Below are 21,060 nucleotides of genomic sequence, written 5' to 3'. Positions count from 1 at the left end.
TCATTTTCAGGAGGTATTTCTGAGGAGATTAGATGTATCTTATGCCACTTGCATGATGAAGAGGAAAGACAAAAGAAAATAAGTGAGTTTACAAAACTGGAGTGCAAACAATTATTAAAAGATGTAGAGAAAATGGGATTCCTAACAACCATGCAAGACCTGGTTAGACCACCAAAACTGTCACCATCAGACAAAGAGTCCTTAAAATATTCATCTTTAAGAGAGAGGAGAAAATCAAGCTCTACTCCAAAAGATTCACAAAAAATCCACTGTGGGTCTGAAAGGATGTGTAGCTGTCAAGAACTACAGAGAAAAGGAAATGCACAAAAAAGAACAAGAAAAAGAAGCTGGCAGTGTTCTCACTCACCCCCAAACCCTAGCCCAGATTTCAACATCACTGATGTGTCTGGGATTATTCAGACTGTAAAAAGCAGAAAACGCAACCAACGTCTAAGACTGAACTTTGGATATGTGCAAAATATCCCTGAAAGTTTCAAGAAAAGAACGGAAGCTACACCCTAAATACTGAAAACATTGATATTATATTTAGCTGGTGACTGGTTGTTGTTTAGTTGTGTGATTTTCTGCTAATAGCTTATTTACCTTTTTATGATTCTGAAAAAGGAATAATGGCTTTTACTTAATGGCTGTTTTGACTGGAAATAAAAGAAATATGTCTCTGATATTTGCAGTTCTGTATGTTAATGAATATTAGTTAAAAGGTGAATAAATCACTTGTAGAACTTGTTCTTCCATAACTCAGACTAGTTCAGGATTATGGATGCCCATAATGACTCACTTTGTTAGCTCATGACTGATAGTTTCAAAATTCATGAAGCTGCACTTAGCTTGGATTTTCTGTGAATGTTCCTTGAACCCCTCTTGTAGAAGAAAGTACCATACTCTGTCTTATGAAATTCAAAAAATAACTATAGACAAACTGAGAAAAGAGAAAGAAGGTAATATATTTAAGGCTAACATTTGTCTGTATTACCTCTCTCTAGCAAAACATGCATTTTAACAGAATCTTAGGAAACATTTTTTACACTAAACAACAAAAACTGAATGAGATTAAAAAATATCAGGCATGTATGAGGAGCCATCCACTGCATAACCTTATGGCTTCATGTTCAGTCTGTGGTCATTTTCTTGGCAGATTTCATTCACTGTTCGAACGTATTTTACACAAATCGTCATGCCTGACAGACAGAGAAAATTTGCATTACCATGCACTTAGAGAGTTTCATACATGCCAGATTGTGCTTATAATCACAACAACCTGAAAGAATATGCTTACTGCATGTGAATCCACACACATGAGCACATGTGCTGCGTTACGTCGTCCTACTGTATAGGTATAGTAGGCAAATGTGTCTACACTACATTTTCTCAGAGTATTAGATTTTTGTTCTTGTGTAAGTGACCTAAAGGAGAAGAGCAGTACTTATGTCTGGGGCGCAGCTTCTTCTACGTGAAGCGGTCTGAGTTCATCTTTCGTAGTTTGGGGGGTAGGTGTCCGTCCATGCGCCCCCCTCCACCGCCCCCTGCTAACCGCTGCAGTTTGGGCGGTAAGTCCGCCACTGATTGGCTAATGGGCTCGGTGATGATCTTGGTGGCCTTGCAGATCTGTTTTTCCTCAGAGACCCCAGGCACTGAGCTGATGCGCTGCAGCTTCATGGGCAGGTCTCCCAGGCTGTAGGTCATCTCTGAAGCAGTGGAGCTCATTCTGAGTAGCTTCCTTGGCAGACCATCCCGACCCGTCATCTTCTGCAGCTTGGCTGGGAGTTTGGTGGTGGTCTCTGTGTCCTCCAGCAGCTCCAGGCAGTCCAGAGAGCTGTTCTTCTCACCGCTGTTGCACAGCGATGGGGCCATGAGTGGGGAGGACATGAGCAAGGCCTCCTCCTGCTCTTTCACGCTGTAGGGAGGTGTAGGAACCTCAAACGTGGCGTGGAACTGAGAGTAGTCCACCTTGAAAAAACCCTCCTCCAGGGAGATGACCGGGAAGAAACGATGGCCCCACAGCACCTCGTCTTCTGTGTACGACGTCCGTGCTTGGCAAGTCATGCCTGTCGGGGAAAAGATAGAGAGAGTGATCATAAAATATACAGATGACAGGGATTAATCAAGCAGAAATAAAAGCCATGTATCCTCCATGCCTTGCAGAGTATTACTGTTTAAAATTCTAGAGGTAGCCACCATCACGTAATAAATATCCTACACAGTTCATCAAACAGAAATTGGAAACTTTCATGACAAACGCGTTCACAATGATAGAGCAGCGCCATTGTTGAAATACTGAATATCAATAAAAGATGTACACATGGGAACACACTCACTCAAATAATCAATCACAGCTACATATTCTTACAACTGCGGTGGACTGCGCGTATGTTCATACAGTCTCAAAGGTACAAAATACCATTACAAGATGACATGAAATTCCACACTATACACAAGCATCTTTGAATGTGCATTACTGTGATTACTGAAGCATTAGCCAAACTTGTCAAAGGAGCTTTTCACTTGACAACCTTCCGCAGGAGTTAGCAAAGAAACACAGGACAAAGAGTCCTATAGAGATCTATAGTACAGTGATGTATCGTTAAAATGTAAATTCAGTCAGAGTGGTTTTATGTGAAATGCTGTTTTTGAGACACTAACAGAGTCAGATTTGTTCACAGTGGTGGTGACTGGAGCCAATTTATTGCCTCTAAAAGCTGCCTCAAAGAAAGTTATTACAAAAATGATAAGGACTATCCATCCATCCATTTTCTAAGCCGCTTCTCCGTCAGGGTCGCGGGGTGATAAGGACTATTCTGGCCTAAAATGTACTTTTTAAAACACATTCATGGAGAGGTGCTGTGAGACAAAAGAAAATTCCCAAAGTTCCCAAAGAAAATGTATTGATTTTTTTCTATTTTGTTTCTACCACTCATTATCAACAGTACATATAAGAACTGAGATGACATGTTGATTAATAAAGAAAATAGCTATATCTGCGTTGTGGCTCTGGTTCCTGTCATCACCACTGAAAAGAAATCTGAGTTGGTAAGTCTCTACAGTGCACCTCAAACCATGCTGAATGCCTCTGTATATATATCACAATAATGGTGATAAATTGAAAAATAGGCGACATTCAAATTCAACTAAGCTAGCACTACTTGTGAAGTTGGACAAATAAAGGATTATAACATAGGCTACAGAAAATCAAGATAGAGAATCATTTTGTAATCCCAACTCGGCATTCTGAGTTAAAATCGAACAAAATTGTGAGGTGCCTAGAGATTCCCCACTCTACTGGAAAGGCACAACTGTGTTAAGTCATTAGGCACAAAGGAAGAAGCAATAAACACACCGATATGAGAAAAGAAATAAGAATTCAGTGAAACTTAATGCATGCAAATTTTTCAAATCAATTTTTATTTCACCACATTTTCTCCTAATTTAGTCATCAGCAAGTTCCCAGCATTATAAAAGTTCTTGTTCACTTTAATGTCAGTATAGCCTTACACAAGATCTTTTCAAACCCCCCCCAACAGCAATGCACCAATGTTGAGTCTCTCAACACTTAGCTGAATGGAGGGAGCTAACTGTCTTCCCTCCCAATGACAATGCAGTTTAATGCATCCCCCTGGACCCACGAGCAGGCAAATGGAACAGCTGGGACTTAAACCTGAATCGCAGCTGCAGCATTATTAAGCAGCTTTTCTTTTTTCTTTTTCTCATCCTTTAAAAAAGGTAGTGTTATGTGATGTTATAGCACAGAATCTAGACCATTCAGGCTGCAGAGGGTCTGATTTTTGCACCTTGACTTGGTTAACTAATACAGCACTTCATATATGCTCTGTAGCGTGAACGCTGGTTTATTTAGGTGAAATGGGTACAATTTGCCCTGCTGACATTCATAGTCACTGAAGTGATGAATTCCCTCCTATTCCTTTTTGAGGTGAAACAATACAGCCTGCTCTCTGTATCTCAGCAAACATTCTCTCACCAAAGAACAAATTCAATTACTGAACCCCTCACTCATAATTGCTTGGGTCACAACAGCCGATGAATGCAAATGCAGCCACTGACAGCACTCTTAATCTTTCACTCCTACAGCCATTGAAGCTTCATCCTGACCTTGCCAAGTCAGAACAAATGGCAGAAGATTAAGATAATCAAATTACTTGAGCGGAAATCCCTAACAGACCTGATGAAAGGCCATGGCTATGAAAGGACTGGCTTTATGAGATTAGGTCAATAAAAACATCACATCATCTTCATTTATATTTGATATTCAGTGCTGGCATCACTAATTTATGCACAGCTGTATGCAACAGTTTGAACACCCCCAGTCAACTTCTGCTCTGTTGATTTTCAAACTGAAAATAAATGAACACATCCTCACTGCATATGACAATTTCTACGTATCTGCTGAATTTAAGATAAAGGCAAAAAATAATGCACAAAACATAAAACTTGCCGTAACTTTTGCACTGGCCACATTTAATGTTTAATGTTTCCCCAATATGTAATGTGGAGCGAGGGGGCGGACACATACGCTGAGATAAGCGAGATTTATTAGGGGCAAATCCAGGGTCAGAGTCAAGACATTCAGGTTCCAATAATTGATACCAAGTTCAGGGTGGACAGACATAAGTGAAAACTAAAAAACAAACCACAAAGACAGTCCAAACAGCATCAAGACAAACCAATACAAAAGACCAGCCAACACAAGGGGCAAACGCAGGGCTTAAATACACAGGGATAACGAGGGACAGGTGGAGGCAATCAGGGGAGGAGTAACCAAACAAGGGGCAGGACTTGAAAACCAAAACAAACGCACATGGAAGATCAAAACAAAGGCAAACATGGAGTAGTGGGAGGAGCCAACCGTGACACAATAGGTTAAAATTCTGCAAGTAAACAATAAATGTGCATTAAAACGTTGATAAGTGTGTTTTTCTATAAGTGCGATCACTTAGTAAAAAAAACAACCTTTGCATACAACCGTACAGTCTGCGATGAAAAAAAATCAAAACTCTGCTTTTCAGTGAGACGGTTTATCTTCTCCACTCACATCAGGTCTTTTCAGTGGCTGAAAGAAAGCAGGAAGGATACTTGGACCTGAAAAATCTAACTCAGCCAAATGAATGAAATGAAACCTGAGCTTTGCAAGATAAACGATAAAATTACACAGGCATTCTTAGACATTCACTAAAGTCAGTCTCGACTTGCTTGCCTCAAACCTCAACACAGAAATACAGAAGGCTAGAAAAATGGAAAAGCTATAAATGGAGAAAGTAATATGAAGGGATCAAATAAATCGCTTCCTCACATGAAGAGCAGCAAAGGCCTTGTCCTATCAGTGCAGTACAGACTTCTTTATTCCTGGACTTTTGCGGATTCAGTGTTATAGCGATACCACTTTCATGAAGTACAAAATTACTTTCAGAGAAGGCAGCCCTATACTCATCAAAAATCCATTTTGCTTTCGTGGCTGTTCCGTCTCGCCGTCTGTAGTGTGAAATATTTCTAAGCGAGCGTCCAGACAGATTCCGCTTGCAGGCCATTCATTTATTCATTTACACAAATTGAACAAAGAGACATTTTATGACAATAACAGATTTCAACAGCGCTAGTAAAAACACAAGCACTACAAATGTCATAGACTTACTCACGGCCATCAGCTTCATTACCTTTTATTGAGCGTGAAAGCTCTCACAAGCCGAAAGCCATTCATAGAGCTGGAGGCGTATTCTATTTAAAGCATCTACGGTAAATGCTTGTATTATATATAAACCTTAATTGTCTTCTTCAGAATGCTCTAGCTTTGAGACTTTGTGCTTATAATAGGCAGCTCCTCAAGACAGTAAAGCTCTCTTTCGAAGGATAACAATTTCCACAGTGCCACTGTGAGGTTATGGCCGTACTCTCAAGGTCATGAGACGGCGAGCTGGGCTAACAGCGCTTTAACACAAAGCCACATATGTGTAAGGATGAGCACACAGCTCGGTTAGGGTGTTCACATCATTTCTGCCTCATTGCTCTGGAGACCAGAGCAAGCAGCTCAGAGCGCACAGAAATATTCTGGGATGACTAAGACGGCGTGTTGATTGGGACTGGAAGCAAATAAGCCAACTGATGCTAAGCGCAAAAAACTCAGACGGCCATTAGCTTTGTGCTGTCTGTTTGCCTGCTACCTGCCAAGGAGAAGGCAGGGATTATTTACCAGCACACTGCCCAGGAATATGACACATCACAGGCAATTTGTCTTTTGCTACATCTAAAGGAACACCTGTCATCGAGAAAAAGACATTGCTCAGCTTGACTCTAGGGACAGAGACAAAAAGGAAAAAAAAAAACAAGACTGTGAAAAAAGGAGAACGTACATGGAAAACAACAAATCCATAAGGCCATAATAGCACACGACTACCACGCTGAATGTGAGGGTTTAACTAAAACAATAACAAAAGCATCTGTTTGACATTTATTATTTATGATGTAACATGAACTTGACAAAAACTAAACCTACACTACAGCAACAAATTAGTACAAATCAAAACAAATGATAATCTCTCTGTCTCTCCCTCTCGCTCTCTGCCTCTCTCTCTCTTTCTCTCTCACACACTCTTTCATAGTTTATAATTACAATGTAAATCAAATACATCGATGCTCAGTCACTTTATGCAACTGATCTATCTGATGTGTATAACGGCTCTGTTAGACTATAGGTGGTAAAAGAAGAAAAAATAACATCAATTTATTTCACTCAGGGGGAAAAGGACTTATGTAATCATGGCTACACCAGTGTGTTTCTATGGAAACCTAATCCTACCAGCATGCACATGTAAAGCTGCTATGATCAGCGATGTTTGGGTCTCGCATTTTAAGGTGGTTTTCAGTAAACGTACACAGAGACACACACACGCGCGCGCTTTGCACAGTTATTTCTTTGAGAGAAGACGGCAATTATGACTATTTACTTTAGGAGACTGGCATTATATCCTCCAATAAACTAACCCAACATAATGTGTTTGTGTTTGGACAGTGCTCTTTAGCGCAAACCCAATAAATCTCTGAAAGGGTAGAGCTTAATGACTCCGCAAGGCCATCACCCCCCATCCTCTCCCCCTTCTCCTTCCTTCTCCTGTGCTGTAGTCTCAGATCACAGTTCCAAACTCCTGAGGCTAAAGTGGCAAAGAGTCAGTGGTAGATGACAACAGAGAGAAAATTAATCAAGCAAGATTCTTCCCTGAGCTCTGGATTTACCCTGCACACATATTATTACAATTACAGAGCACCTGACTTCATTTCCACACTGCTAAAGAAAAGAGAGATGACATAACTCCCTCAGCAACATCCATGCACACAGGAATTACTGCTGATGTGAGAGTCAGTGCATAATTCTTCCTTTGAATAAAACCACCAAAATGTTTAAAATGAAGAAAATAGCATGAAGTGCAATTAGAATGCAAAAACACACACAGCACACCTCCTTTTTATTTCTAATGATAACCCTAGAAGATGGGTTTTGAACTACGATTCCTCTCTTACAGTTTCCTCATGTTCTTAGTGAATACTGTCACTCTGGAGTCTGGACTAGGGATTGAGCAATATGAAAGTTTTTTTAATCAACTGATATGACTGTCAGTTACTGACTGAGACTTGTCAAATATGACTCAACACTCACATATGACTCAAACTATCAAACTCAGAAAAACAAAAGAAGCCCAGAAAGCCTTCAACAACATAAATATTATAGTGCAGAAGGTGAGCATCCAAGAATTCTTAGTCACTGGTCATTTTTACAACCTTTCTCAGGGTCCACAGTTATTTCTCATAATAATCAGCTAATCTGCACTGATCTATGAATTGCTGTGCCTGAGGCAATAAGCAGGTTCAAATTTAGGCAATGATTTCATGGCACGGACATATTAAATGTGCTGTGAGAAAGAATTTAAAAAAAAAAAGATCCACAAACCACCCCCCAGAAAAACAAAGAATGGCTCATATGAAGGTACAGTACAGTAAATTAACCATATATTATCAAACATGATCATTTACATATGCCCAAGCTTCCTCCCAAAAAGATGTTCTAAGTGGTCTTAGTGTTCTTCATAGCAGCATGCCCAGATTCCCTTGTGTGCTAACAGGCTTTTTAAACACTCATATTAAAATCATAGACATGTCCCTCCCAGCACTGACATCAGAAACGATTTTCCCCGAAAAGACCTCAGATGTCAGTTGTATGTCTACACAGACAGAGGTAGATTGGGTTTCTGTGAGGTTGAAGGGCTGAGATGGAAACCATGACACAGATTCTCAGAAATGCCCTGCCAGCTTCACTAGCACACACAGCACCGATACAGCCTTTTTCTCCAAATCAAAGGCAAGAACTGAGTCCTAGCATGTTACTTATCTAAATTCACCCAACTCATTTAGCCATAATGCAACTTTACAAACATGCATAAAGCTTATAAAGTACATATTTGCTTTCCTTTGGCTGCTCTGAATGTAAGAATTATAAAATACAGACACTGTATTATAGACACAATATTTAATCTTTCTGTGTGCAGTACTGTAGTGCTGTAGGACCACATATAAGGACCACAATAAGAACATAGATTTTCAATAAATTACAGCAGAGGGATATGAAGATAAGTGAATAAACATAGGGCTTCTATGCAGCAAAATCTACAGTGTTGACGTAACAAGACCTACAGTTCTTTTAAGTCCAGCCTGACACAAATAAACACTGTAAGAGTGAATTCAGCACTGGGGATTTTGCTGTGTGTGTATTTGCAACACTCGATAGAGCTGTGAGGCTGTGTGGAGTTAAGAGGGAAAGAGAGAAGAAAAGAGATGGCAGGAGCAATGACATGCTATGGGGGAAGGGCTGAGAGAGAGAGAGAGAGAGAAAGAGAGAGAGGGAGAGAGAAGAGAGCATGATTAGTGGAGTAGTCGAAAGATGACAATAGGGTTATCAGTGCCATACAGTCACAGCACAACACATGCACATATATATGAATACTTTCAGGTCAGAACAGGTCAGACAACACAACACATACTTGTCGCAATATACTATTTATGATTTATTCTTCAGTGCAAAATGTTTGAGAATGTTTTTCATCCATCCATGAATTGCAGAGGTGCTTAATACATCAACAGCCAATGTACACTATATTTCCAAAGGTATTCACTCGTTTACCTTCACACGAATATGAACTTGAGTGACATCCCATTCTTAATTCATTGGGTCTAATGTGATGCCAGCCCACCCTTTTCAGCTATAACAGCGAGTGTGATTATTGGAATTTTTGACCATTCTTCCAGAGGCGCATTTGTGAGGTCAGACACTGATGTTGGTTGAGAAGGCCTGGCTCGCAGTCTCCGCTCCAATTCATCCCAAAGGTGTTTTATCAGGTTGAGGTCAGCACTCTGTGCAGGTCAGTCAAGTTTTCCACACCAAACTCACTCTTTTACGTATTACTTGTAGATAAACTGGAAAATTTATGTAGAGGCCTGGTTTAACAACTTGCCCTGCGATGGACTGGCGACCTGTCCAGGGTGTATCCTGCCTTCCGCCCGAAGACTGCTGGGATAGGCTCCAGCACCCCCCGCGACCCTGACGGAGAAGCGGCTTAGAAAATGGATGGATGGATGGTTTAACAACTGATAATTTAGTGCTCCACATTTTAGCTCATGTATGTACTGACGCATGTCTTGTCACTAGTGCTTGGGATTTCCATTTTTTTAAACTCATACAAACAGCATAGTGGATAACCTCACCACCACATTTAACCATTTCCAAATCTCTCCTCATGGAAGCCCAGTATTAACTGTACATGTTGGCTGGAGGCTTTTTACTGTATTTATGTTAAATTGCATCTATTGTAATGATGTAGTATTTTTACAGGCAAAATCACACTGACAACTGGTTTTAAACAATGTTCTTAGGTTTCAAAAATTTTTCACTTTTTATATCTCAAAACAGAAGGTTAATAGTAAGTCAAGGCAACTGGACTTGTGGTGCTGTAGTACTTGCAGACACTTCACTACTCATCTGAGGGGCTACGTGAGTTCATATTCTGAGTTCACAGTGTGTGACCGACACCTATTTTGATGACTCAGAGTCATTTCCATATATTCATATTCGTAGTCTTATCAAGCACATTAATATACTTCGTGTCAGGAATTCACTCTCACTTTAAATACATGCAAGATAGTTTACACAGGGATAGATGACAGAGGCTTGTAAATCATGATGCTCATAAAATGCGGAAAATGAGAATTTAAATACATTAACCAGCTATAAAGGATTATACATGTAATTCAGGACCAATAATACAACAAATAGGAGCTCGAGATCATGAAATTGTAAACAGCTAAATCTCCTAGAGCTGGTTTACAGTGATATAAACAAACAGCCGGGTCTTTATAACCGAGCACCACTAAAATACACACTCCCTTTTTAGTGTTACTTTAACTAAACTCTGAAAGTACGTATGTAATGAGCACAAAAAGGAAGAATGTCAGCATCCATTTTTCTGACACTGCCTTTTCGAAAGCTTTGACAGGCGTAGCATTACACTGGGACAAAAATAGCAGCTCACCTCCAGAAGGACTGCCTCACGAAAGTGGCCACTTTGGCGAACAAAACGTCAATGTGCCTATGTGTTTATCCACGATCGATTAATGTGGTCTTCAGAGACCCACAGACACGATCAATCAATAGTGCCAGTAACCCAAACATTAAAAGCAGATTGCAGTCTTGATCAAGGCAGATAAGGCATTTAAACTACCAACCCACCAGCCTACCTCTGCTACCCCTGCCCTCAGTGTGCACATTAATGCAGAGATTGACAGCTTTCTAGTAACCCTGCTGAAAAAAATAGCACAGACCAACATGGTCTATGCTGGTCTGCTGTGGGTTTAGCTAGTCACCCCAGCATGGTCATGCTGGTTGACAAGCGTACCAGTGTCAAAACACAACATATACTGGTTTTGCTGGTGTGCAGAAATGCTGGTCTATGCTAGTTCTTCTAGCTAGGAAGGGGCTTTAAGAAAAGCATCACAGTATTCTGTTTTTCATTTAGTAGTATCAACAGTAGGCCTGCCACAATCATCACATTTTAGCTAACAATTAATTGCCATATTAATAATTGCAATTAACTGCTTGCCTTCTTGTTCATTGTATGCAACAAATAAAGTACATGGCTAAAGTGGCCACATAGCTAACATGCACCATAGCTGTTGATACTTGGTAACAAACACCAGACAATTGTTTGTGCATAACATGCCTCTGTAAATATGTTTTCTGCTTTCCTTTATTTAGACATATTTTTTACAACCTACCACACTGCTGTGAGGATTTGATTGCATTCAGCCACAAGAGCATTAGTGAGGTGAGATACTGATGATTGATGATTCATTCTGGACCACAAATGCCACTCCAACTCATCCCAAAGATGTTAAACAGAGCTCCATTATTCCAGAGAATGCAGATCTACTGGTTTTATTATCCCTCTGTTGACCTTAGGCTCATGTGCGGCTGCTCCAGAGCACCCCATTCTATCATAATGCATTCCTGCAGGCTGGTCCAACTCAAAATAGGAGAAACTTACCTTCAAACAGGTTGGTCTCATTTCCAAAAGGGGTTTATGTTCTATTAAACATCTTGTTATTGGTCTAATACAAATGATTCGGATGATGAGAATGCCTTTGTTGTCTGAGGCTAAATTATTCAGTTAATTAAATAATATGAACATACTTACATGTGCTATTAAGCACATACGACTGATGAACACATGAGAATAGCAGGAAATATCAGCGTCACAGACATTCCCTGGCCTCAAAGTCACAGAAATAAGACATATAAATAATTAACTTGATTGCACTTTATATTTAAAAAAGCTAATCTGTATAGATCACCTTTAGGTTTGGCCGACTAGAGTAAAAGTGCTGGTAGGATAAGGGTTCATTTCAATATTCACACAAATGCATATCAACTTTGACTTTTAGACAGCTAACATGAAATCTCAAGAGAAAGGAATTACATTAGATGATGATGTGGATCAAACCCAGATTTAGCCCATTCACGTACACTTATTTTAGATTATTAAAAAAATAATAATAATCAAATTGCCATCACAATCTGTCAATTTACTCCACATACGATCAACAGTAAAGACCATTTCTAATTTTATCATCAGAATAATTCTGTTTGACAACCAGCAGAAACACTGAACCAAGCAAAAACTAACCGGGCTTTTTAATCACCAATAGTAAAGCATTCCCTCCCATCTGGAGCTGTGGTCAACACATTTGGAATTCTACCCCTCCCTTATAGCATGCATTAATACCTTACTCCATTCTACTGGCAATACTTTTCTACGGAGTTTATACAAGCTGTGTGTGTGTGTAACTGAATGGCTGTGTCAGCAATGGGATCACCTTAGAGTAGCTGAATTTAGAGTTCAGTGTTGGGATACTTTGAATATTTAGATTAGCTTGCAATTACATAAACAAATTAATGCAAATCGCAAATCATTAATATTGTCATTAAGAAGTACCCCACTAAGATACATATTGCTAATTTCATACACTCATTTGGGGCATATATTAATACCTAATTGTACCAATTCATTCATATGGTATACAAGACAGTTACATAAGCATATGATAAACGTTCACTTCAATCAGGATGCTCATTGTAAGTTCGCTCATTATAAGTCATAAGGCACAGGTGATCCTTGAGAGAGAGATGACTGAAATATAAATATATACAGCTGTTAGGGGTTACCTTATAAAACTGTTTCATGATGATACAAGGCCTTTGAGACCATCTCAGCTTGTCATTCAAAAGCTATGGGTCCTAAAAGCTGTATTATCACTTCTATTACCTATGTGAAACACAGACTGTTTATAGGCTTTGAGAACAGCTACAGCAGCTACACTGCTGTGCCAATTATTTCCAGTTTCTCTTCCTCCCTACACAGCTCTAGACTGCCTGTCTGCTGTGTTACGACAGTTTCCAGGGATGATATAGCGTCCCAAGCAAACAGGGTTCACGTGGGGTCTTGCGCCTCACCTCCACTGATTTATCACCATTCAACACATCCCTGACAAATCCCTAAAGACACAATTAGCTGGCCCTTTCTGCAGGACCCTGCACACAGCTCACACACTGCCTGCAACATGCCACCATGCCCAGCTCTGTTCATCCTTTTGTCATTTAGGAGGAGCTCTTTCTTCAGAGGCATAATTACAGAGCAATGACGTTTGGTTTGTGTGTAGAATCACAGTGGGGGCTGGGAGAGTGAATACTGACTCGATCTCAGGGGGCGTCTGAATGCATACAGCTGTACAGAGTAAGCTGAATAATGCATGCATAAAACGCCTTCTAAAGATTCATTTAACTCTTCCACTTGGCATGAGGAATGTTGTCATACTAGTAGCAAATGCTGAAATAGATCCACCACCCATTGGATCGACATTTCTATGCCACCACCAATAATAACATCCACGAGAGTGTGCTAAAAACAGGGCCTGGTTCATCTGCTCAACATCTAGAATAAGAGCTGAAATTTTTTTGGCAGAAGGAGAAGGTTATATTAAGGCTTGTGCTTTCAGCCTTATGAAAGCCTTTATCAGGCTGATCGCGGAGCAGCAGAGCAGAGCCACGTTTTAACTTGGCATTTATATGGAGCTTTATCAGACTGATCTCAGTACAGCTCTAAATTTGAACTTTGCCTTTGTGGGGATCTTTATCAGTCACTGTAATAGGATTCTGCACTGAACTGCATCCTTGCAGAACACACAGCAGAGCAGAAATGCAGCAGAAAATTCGTGGGGGAATTCTCCTTCATGAATATATGAATTCTGTAGTCATGGGCAATTCCAGTAATGAAACTGTTAAAGACGAAGCCTACATCCAAACACAGAATGCAATTTCATGCATTCAGGGGCACTTGATGTGATATATCAGAGGATGGAAAGAGTTCAAAAGTGGCTGAAATATGACTTACCAATTAATGGGACACATTAATTATTGACATGATATTAGAATTACACCTGATGATTGAAAAGAAACCTTAGTGTCCCATTTTAGCTAGCACATGCACTAATGCATCTCCAGTCTTTACAACTGACTCAAATAGATGGCATAGTGGAAAACACCACCGGGCTTTATTCAATTTCTCTTCAAGACAAGAACGGCAAATCATTCACCTCTAAACGTGGCTCTGAATAACACTGTCTGCTATATGACAACTAGTTTAACAACGTTTCTGCAGTATGGCCTTTTTCACTGGGAACAAGCAAACACAGCATTATGCTGCTTGACTGTTTTAATCCCTAGCATAGGCGACTATTTAATACTATAAGCATGCATAGTAGTAATTGACCTTGAGAAAAATAATGAGAAAATCATCTCTCTTCCACCATGCACACTAATCTATGCTTAGGGCTGTAAAAAGTAGGTTTATTGTTAATTGGCCAATATCCATCATGGTATGATGTTAGTTTTTATAGCACCCAGGCAGTTAAATATGCCTAGGTCCTAAAGTTACAGTCAAAAGTAATCTTGTTTTGTGTCTAAAACTGGGTAAACTCCAGTCCTGGATGGCCAGAGTCTAGCACAGTTTTCTATTTTGACACAGATTTTTCTTCACAAACACAGCTGGTTTAACTCAGCTGTTAACTGCTAGGTTTAGTTGCTGTGTTAAGAGCAGGAAAATCACCAAACTATGCTGGACAATGGCCCTCCAGGATCGCTGTTTGCCACCCCTGGACAAACATTTTTTATTATCTCTGGACATAGTAATGGGTGGGTCATTTTCTAGTCATTTAGGGGATGTTTTCACACCCACCTTGTTTGGTGCAGACCAATCAAACCTTTGGTTTGTCCATTTTGTCAGGTGTGAGCGCTCCACTCGTACTCAGGTCTGCACCAAACAGTTGGAACATGTCAGCTAAAAACTGCAGGTCTCCCTCCACTTCCAAGCAAACCCTGGTTCTGTTTTCTGCTGGTGGGAACATGTTTTTGTGATTCTTTGCATCTTTGCTTCAACATTACTAGATGCTTTTCTCAGTGCACATCAGAGCTGTACTGTCCACATAATCTGCCTGCTTAAGGTTTGACTTTCGACAAAGTCTCATGTTCCTGAAGCATGAGCTGCTGCTAATACATACAGACAACAGCAAAACAGTTGATTTTGTCCAGTGAATCACAGAATGTATTTTTGATAGGCATCAAAAATTTGTTTGGTTGAATTCAGTTTGATGCATAATTAAACCAGTCATCATAAAGAAGTAGGTTTACTTTTATTGCACTTATTGTGATACATGTAGACATTGAGAGTCTTCATTTTTATGCAACACAATGGGTATGATGATTTTATTAAGAACATTAGTGAGGAATCAATCTCAAATATATAGTGTGATAGGCTAGTGACAGTTAAAATAAAAATAGTTTGTTCAATGGAGGTACATGTGAAAGTAACAGAGTGCATGTATCCCTGCATTACTTCTGAGCCATGAAAGAAGACAAAGAAAACCCACGTGAACTACCTGCAGCACTTCATCCACTGCAGTGTGAAACCACCCGAAACAAATGAAGAAGACACAATGTCACAAAAACCCAAACTCTTCTGTGGACTTTAACAAACTAACTAGTTGCAAAATAGCCTTAGCTACAACTAGTGGATTGTTGTCATCCTCATTATAGTGAAGTCTCTGAGACATGGTGCTTCTTAGCTGGCCCCCCACCTTTTAAGTAGGCCACCCTGAAATGAATTTCTGTCTACGCCACTGATCTGTATCAGCATCAGCCACAATAAGGGGTTAATTATCAGCTATTGTATTGGCCTAGGAATACTTTATAATGGTGCATCCATAGAAGCAATACATCAGCATTATTTCAGACATGTACAGCCATTCAGCCCCGCAAAGCCTATACAAACTCATTACACATAAACAGCTACTGTAAGTGATACAAACGACATGAGAGAGAAAAGATAATCTGTTGCATATGTCAACAGAAAGGCAGAGAGTTGCTGTGGTGCAGGGATCTTCCCTCAGAGTTGCTGCTCTGACCCGAAGCGCATCAGACTTAATTGGCGCTCCTGCTGTCACCTGTTCAGCGGAAGCCCGCCACAGCAGGGAGCTCATTTTAACCCTGTATATTACAGTACACTGTGGCTGCACAATGAAGGGAGAGCAGTCTAATCACTCACAATGACTGTCAAAATCTCTCTCGCACTCTTGCCCCCTCACCCACTTCCTCTCAGTCACTGTCTAAAAGCTCAACTCTTCCAACCCCAAACTATTCGTTATGACCCATCTGCTGCTCTGGTTGGTTTATAAAAGCAACTTGCCACCTTTTTGCTGCATTCCAACAACCCTTGAGTGAAGGCAACTGGACACAAAAACTCCACTCTGCACTTATTTTTCTCTACTCTTCAGTATTCCCATCTCTATTTTCATCAAACACTGACCGCAACCAGCAGCTGACAATTAATATGATCCGCTCCATCAAGACTTCATTAGTAATGTATAAACTGAAAAAAGAAAAAACCTTACTGTAACATGACTTACTGTTCTTCTGTCTAAGAAACCAGATCAAGATCAATCTTGGGAGAACTGGTGCTCAATATTCAAAAAAACTGGGACAGTGTGTGAAATGTTAATAAAAACCGAAGTGATTCGTAAATTCTGTTTGACCTAAGCACAACAAAAAAAGATACAAAAACATGGCATTCAATGTTTTACTTTACAAATAATTTTTTTATTAATATTATATCACCTTTCCCTTAACAATTTATGGACTATATACAAGTTGATCCAGCTTTGAAAGCTGAATTTTAAGCCATTCTTTCATTATGCAGGTCTTCAGTTTCACAACCATATATTGTCTTCGTTGCACACGTTTTCAATGAAATACAGGTATGGATTGAAGGCAGACCTGTTACAGAACCATGTTGCTGTAACACGTGCAGAATGTGGCTTGCCTTTATCATGCTAAAATAAGCATGGCGTTCCTGAAAAAGACGTTGTCTAGAAGGCAGCATATGTTGCTTCAAAATCTGTGTATATCTTTCAGCTTTAATGTTGCCTTCTTAGATCTGCAAGATACCCATGCCATGGCCACTAACAGACCCCCGCACCATAACAGAAACTGGACCCTGGCTTTTGAACTTTACACTGGTGACAATCTGGGTGGTTCTTTTCTTCTTTGGCCTGGAAAACACAGTGTCTATTATTTACATACAAATTTAAAAGTTGACTGAAAGTAGACTTGCAACGCATGCTAAAAGGTGCATTTGTTCATTTTAGGTGAGCTCACAAAAGTTCTGGATGTTGACATAAAACTTCCACTGTGCACAGCACAGTCTTAACTTGCAAACGCAATCCATAATCCATTGTTGTTTTTGACAATGATTTGTCAAATTATTCCCTGGGGTCATGTCATGATATCCATCACAGAAGCATGCAGGTTTCGAAGGATCGAAGGTCACATGGGCTGAGGCTTATGATGTCTGTCCAGTACATGATCATTTTCCTGAATGGAAAGCAATTCTTCCACTCTGCGTAATGATCATCAGTAACCTCAATAAACTGAAAGACTGAGAATGAAAGCAAAGTTCAAGCTGAAAATTTGTTGTTATGCTTTTCATCCTAAACGCTTGTCCCTGAAGCTGCTCTGGCAGCTGTTGTTTTGTGTATATACAGCATGTGCCTACCTGAAACCCTAATTAGACTCATTCCCAATGTGAGTGCTGCTCAGACACATGCCCCAGCCTACTTATGCACAGCAATTTGAAATTCATATTCCTCTTTCAATCTCTCCCACTCTTTCTCTCTCTCTCGCTTTCTGAGTGTGCAGGTTAATATTCACCAGCTTTGTGTGCTCGCTCAATATTCTGTCTGACAGTGAACACCAGCAAAATTCCAACATGAATATTGAAAATGAATATAAATTAATATATAGTGAATTATGTACACACAGCAAAATCTGAAGGTGTATTACTATGTTTGACCTCAGCATGATGTATATTATTAAAGATAACTGTATAAACAACAAAAATAGTAACCTAGCCTAATATGTAAATCTCTCTCCAAGCACACCCAATTAACACGAGATGGTTTAAGCTCAAAAAAGAACGGCTGGGCACACACACTGATGTATGGCCACAAGCACACACATGTGCACAGCACACACACACAGCCCTTACAGTATGGGTTCCATCACATCGGCATGCCATAGATAGTCTCCTACCACCCACACACCTCTCAGCAGGCAAACACACAGACACAGCACACACAAAAGAACGAGAGGATTGCTATTTTTCCTCAACATGGCAAGTGAATTGTGAGAAAGAGGGGAGAGGAGACAAATAAAAGAACAAGGGGATAAAGTGAAAGAAGGGAGCGAGCAAGACGGCTCTGAGCTTGGTATTAAGTAAGCATGAAGGCAGTGTGAAAATCCTGCCTTCAGCCTTTTGTGGCATTTTACACACCAATACACACCACTAGCCATTCTGTAAGTGCTTGTTAGGCTGTATATTTGCAGGCAAATGATCAGTCTCGCCTATTCTGGAGTGCCTGTCCTCTGGGCAAAGCTGGTTTTGATTCAGTATTAGTGGCCAGCTGTGTAAGCAAGCTTTGATTTACATGGAAGGAAGACAGCGTTATTTGAAATAATGATTTAATGTCTAGTGGTGGTTGTTAGTTTAGCCACAAACAAAGGAATGTCAAAAGTATGCTGCTCTCTAAAAGGCAGAGGCTCCTGAATATGTTGCTCATCATTATGTATTCTTAAAACATTGTAAAAACTTTTCACATTCAGCACTGTACTAAATCCAATTAGGCACTACTAATTATGCATTCTGTGCAAGAAATCATGCAACTGGTCCATCTACTTTAAATACTGATGATCATCCTGAGTACCATCAAATTTTTTTGGGGGGGGCTTGGGGGTGTGGTGCTGGAGCCTATCCCAGTGGTCATTGGGTGGAAGGCAGGATACACCCTGGACAGGTCGCCAGTCCATCACAGGGCAGACAGACAGACACACACACACACACAATCACACTTAGGGGCAATGTAGCATGTCCAACTGGCCTAACTGCATGCCTTTGCACTGTGGGAGGAAACCCACGCAGACACGGGGAGAACATGCACACTCCACACAGAAAGGACCCTGGTTGCCCGGCCGGAGAATCGAACCCAGGCTCTTCTTGCTGTGAGGCAACAGCGCTACATATTACATATCACTGCAATGACAAAATGCATCAAATTAACTCACATATGCAGTATCTGCATTATCACATGGAGCTTTTTAAGGTGTTCATACACAAAACTGATGTAAGTAAATACCAGTATTTTGTTATTTATATTTTGCACAATAGTGAATAGTGCTTTTGTATTTTTTTTTTATTTGCTTATACAAGAATTTACACAGAAAAGACTTGATGCACTTCATCATTATTTACTGCTTCTTGCCTCTTGTATCGTCATTGTAATATCCATCAGCTTTAGTGAACAATGCATTTTATGTCCATAATGTGCAGCCCTAGTAGGTTTCCATTCAAAAATGCACTTTCTGTCTGGTTAAAATTTATAATACTGCATTAGATCCCCTTTGGTGTCATTTTATGAGAAGAAAGTGGAACAAATCAGTCCAATCAAAATGTCAGGGTTTTTTCCAGCATCCCAAAAGCACATGTTTATGCTAACTTTATATTGCTTATTAAATATCATCTGATCCTGTGATACTTTGACATCTCTGAAAAAGATCATCCTGATTTCATCAATAATGCCCACCTCTAGAAAATGTCTGCTGTTATTCAGATATTTTCATACATTTTATTTTCAGGTATTTTAAGGTTAAGCAGACCCTTGCAGGTTTAAATCTAACACCAAAGCCCATGAACTAATAAACTAATCTGCTGCACCCAGAAAAGAGCTCAGTGAATGATGATCAAATCAGAGTACACTTGCTATCTCAGAAACAGCTTTTCCACCAAGTCTACAAAAACTCCAAGTCTGTGAATTAGCTGAGCTTATGCAGTGTGACTTCGGGAAAAATGCCAGTGTGGTCTTATGTTAATGTCTCAGCCCTCCGCTTAAGGAGCCCTGCATTTATCATCACAAACTTTCAAATCATCATGACAGTCACATAAGCACCCTGCTTTTCTGCTGATGCTGTCAGAGCTTTTCAAACATACTGTATTTGCTGACTAAACGTAGGTTCCCAAAAATAAAGGCTTCCTCTCAGAGCTGTGAAAGCAATGCATATACACAGTGAATGTGGCAGAACTGAGGTGTTATAAATCCCTCTAGACATGAGGAGCTGCTGACTAAATTTGTCAAGCATTAGTTTACAAAATATTTCAAACCTAAGGTAGCAGCCTGGCTGTCTGTTCATTATGCATGTAGCTCACTTCTGATCACTGTTGGAGAGACACAAAGCGAGAAAACTTCATGATGCATGAACATCATCACTCCTGACGTCTCCACAGTTGCAGTTAGGGATGCACTGATCCTCACTTTTTCTCTCCTGATACCAATTCAATAACGCGTCCTTAAACTCGGGGGATCAGCTGTTACAGAGTACCGATCCCATACTAGGGCCACTTGGTTGGGATTAGTTTTCAATAGAGAGGTGGGGTAATGTCATTTGACCATAGGAAGTCTGTAATGTTTATCATCAATTCACACAAGATAATAAATATCATTATCAATTACAGAGATGGGAGGGGCTACCTGAGTCTCCACTGCCTTGACTCCAAAAGAGAGTATAAAACATTTCAACATTGACCTTAGCCACTGTTTCATTTTTCAAATATTCTGCTCTTCCGTAATACAATAAATACATCATCAAATATTTAAAATCAAATTTAAACATGTGTCAGATACCAATACATGTTTTAAGCAAATATCTGTATTGAATATGGGTCGGTCACATTTGCTTAATCCAGTATTGGTGCTAAAGCAATGCACTGGATTGGCGCATCACTATTTGCAGTTACATTAATGTGATATCAACAAACTGAGAAATGATTACCTTAG

The 21,060-nt window shown here is 40.0% G+C and overlaps 1 protein-coding gene across 2 annotated transcripts in view; it reads right to left on the bottom strand.

Moving 5' to 3' along the window:
• Positions 1-162: 162 nt before the first annotated feature.
• kcnj3a (potassium inwardly rectifying channel subfamily J member 3a) overlaps positions 163-21,060 on the bottom strand; it is a 28,948-nt gene continuing 8,050 nt past the window's right edge. For both annotated transcript variants that reach the window (XM_017692201.2, XM_017692200.2), the window contains one exon: positions 163-2,066. In XM_017692201.2, coding sequence (XP_017547690.1) covers positions 1,468-2,066 — 599 coding nt within the window. In that variant the 3' untranslated portion in view covers positions 163-1,467. The remainder of the gene's footprint in view (positions 2,067-21,060) is intronic.

This window comes from Pygocentrus nattereri, chromosome 6, assembly GCF_015220715.1.
Source record: "Pygocentrus nattereri isolate fPygNat1 chromosome 6, fPygNat1.pri, whole genome shotgun sequence".
Classification (NCBI taxonomy): domain Eukaryota; kingdom Metazoa; phylum Chordata; class Actinopteri; order Characiformes; family Serrasalmidae; genus Pygocentrus; species Pygocentrus nattereri.
Note: the sequence above shows the minus strand (reverse complement) of the source record. Positions and strands in the feature narration are given on the sequence as shown.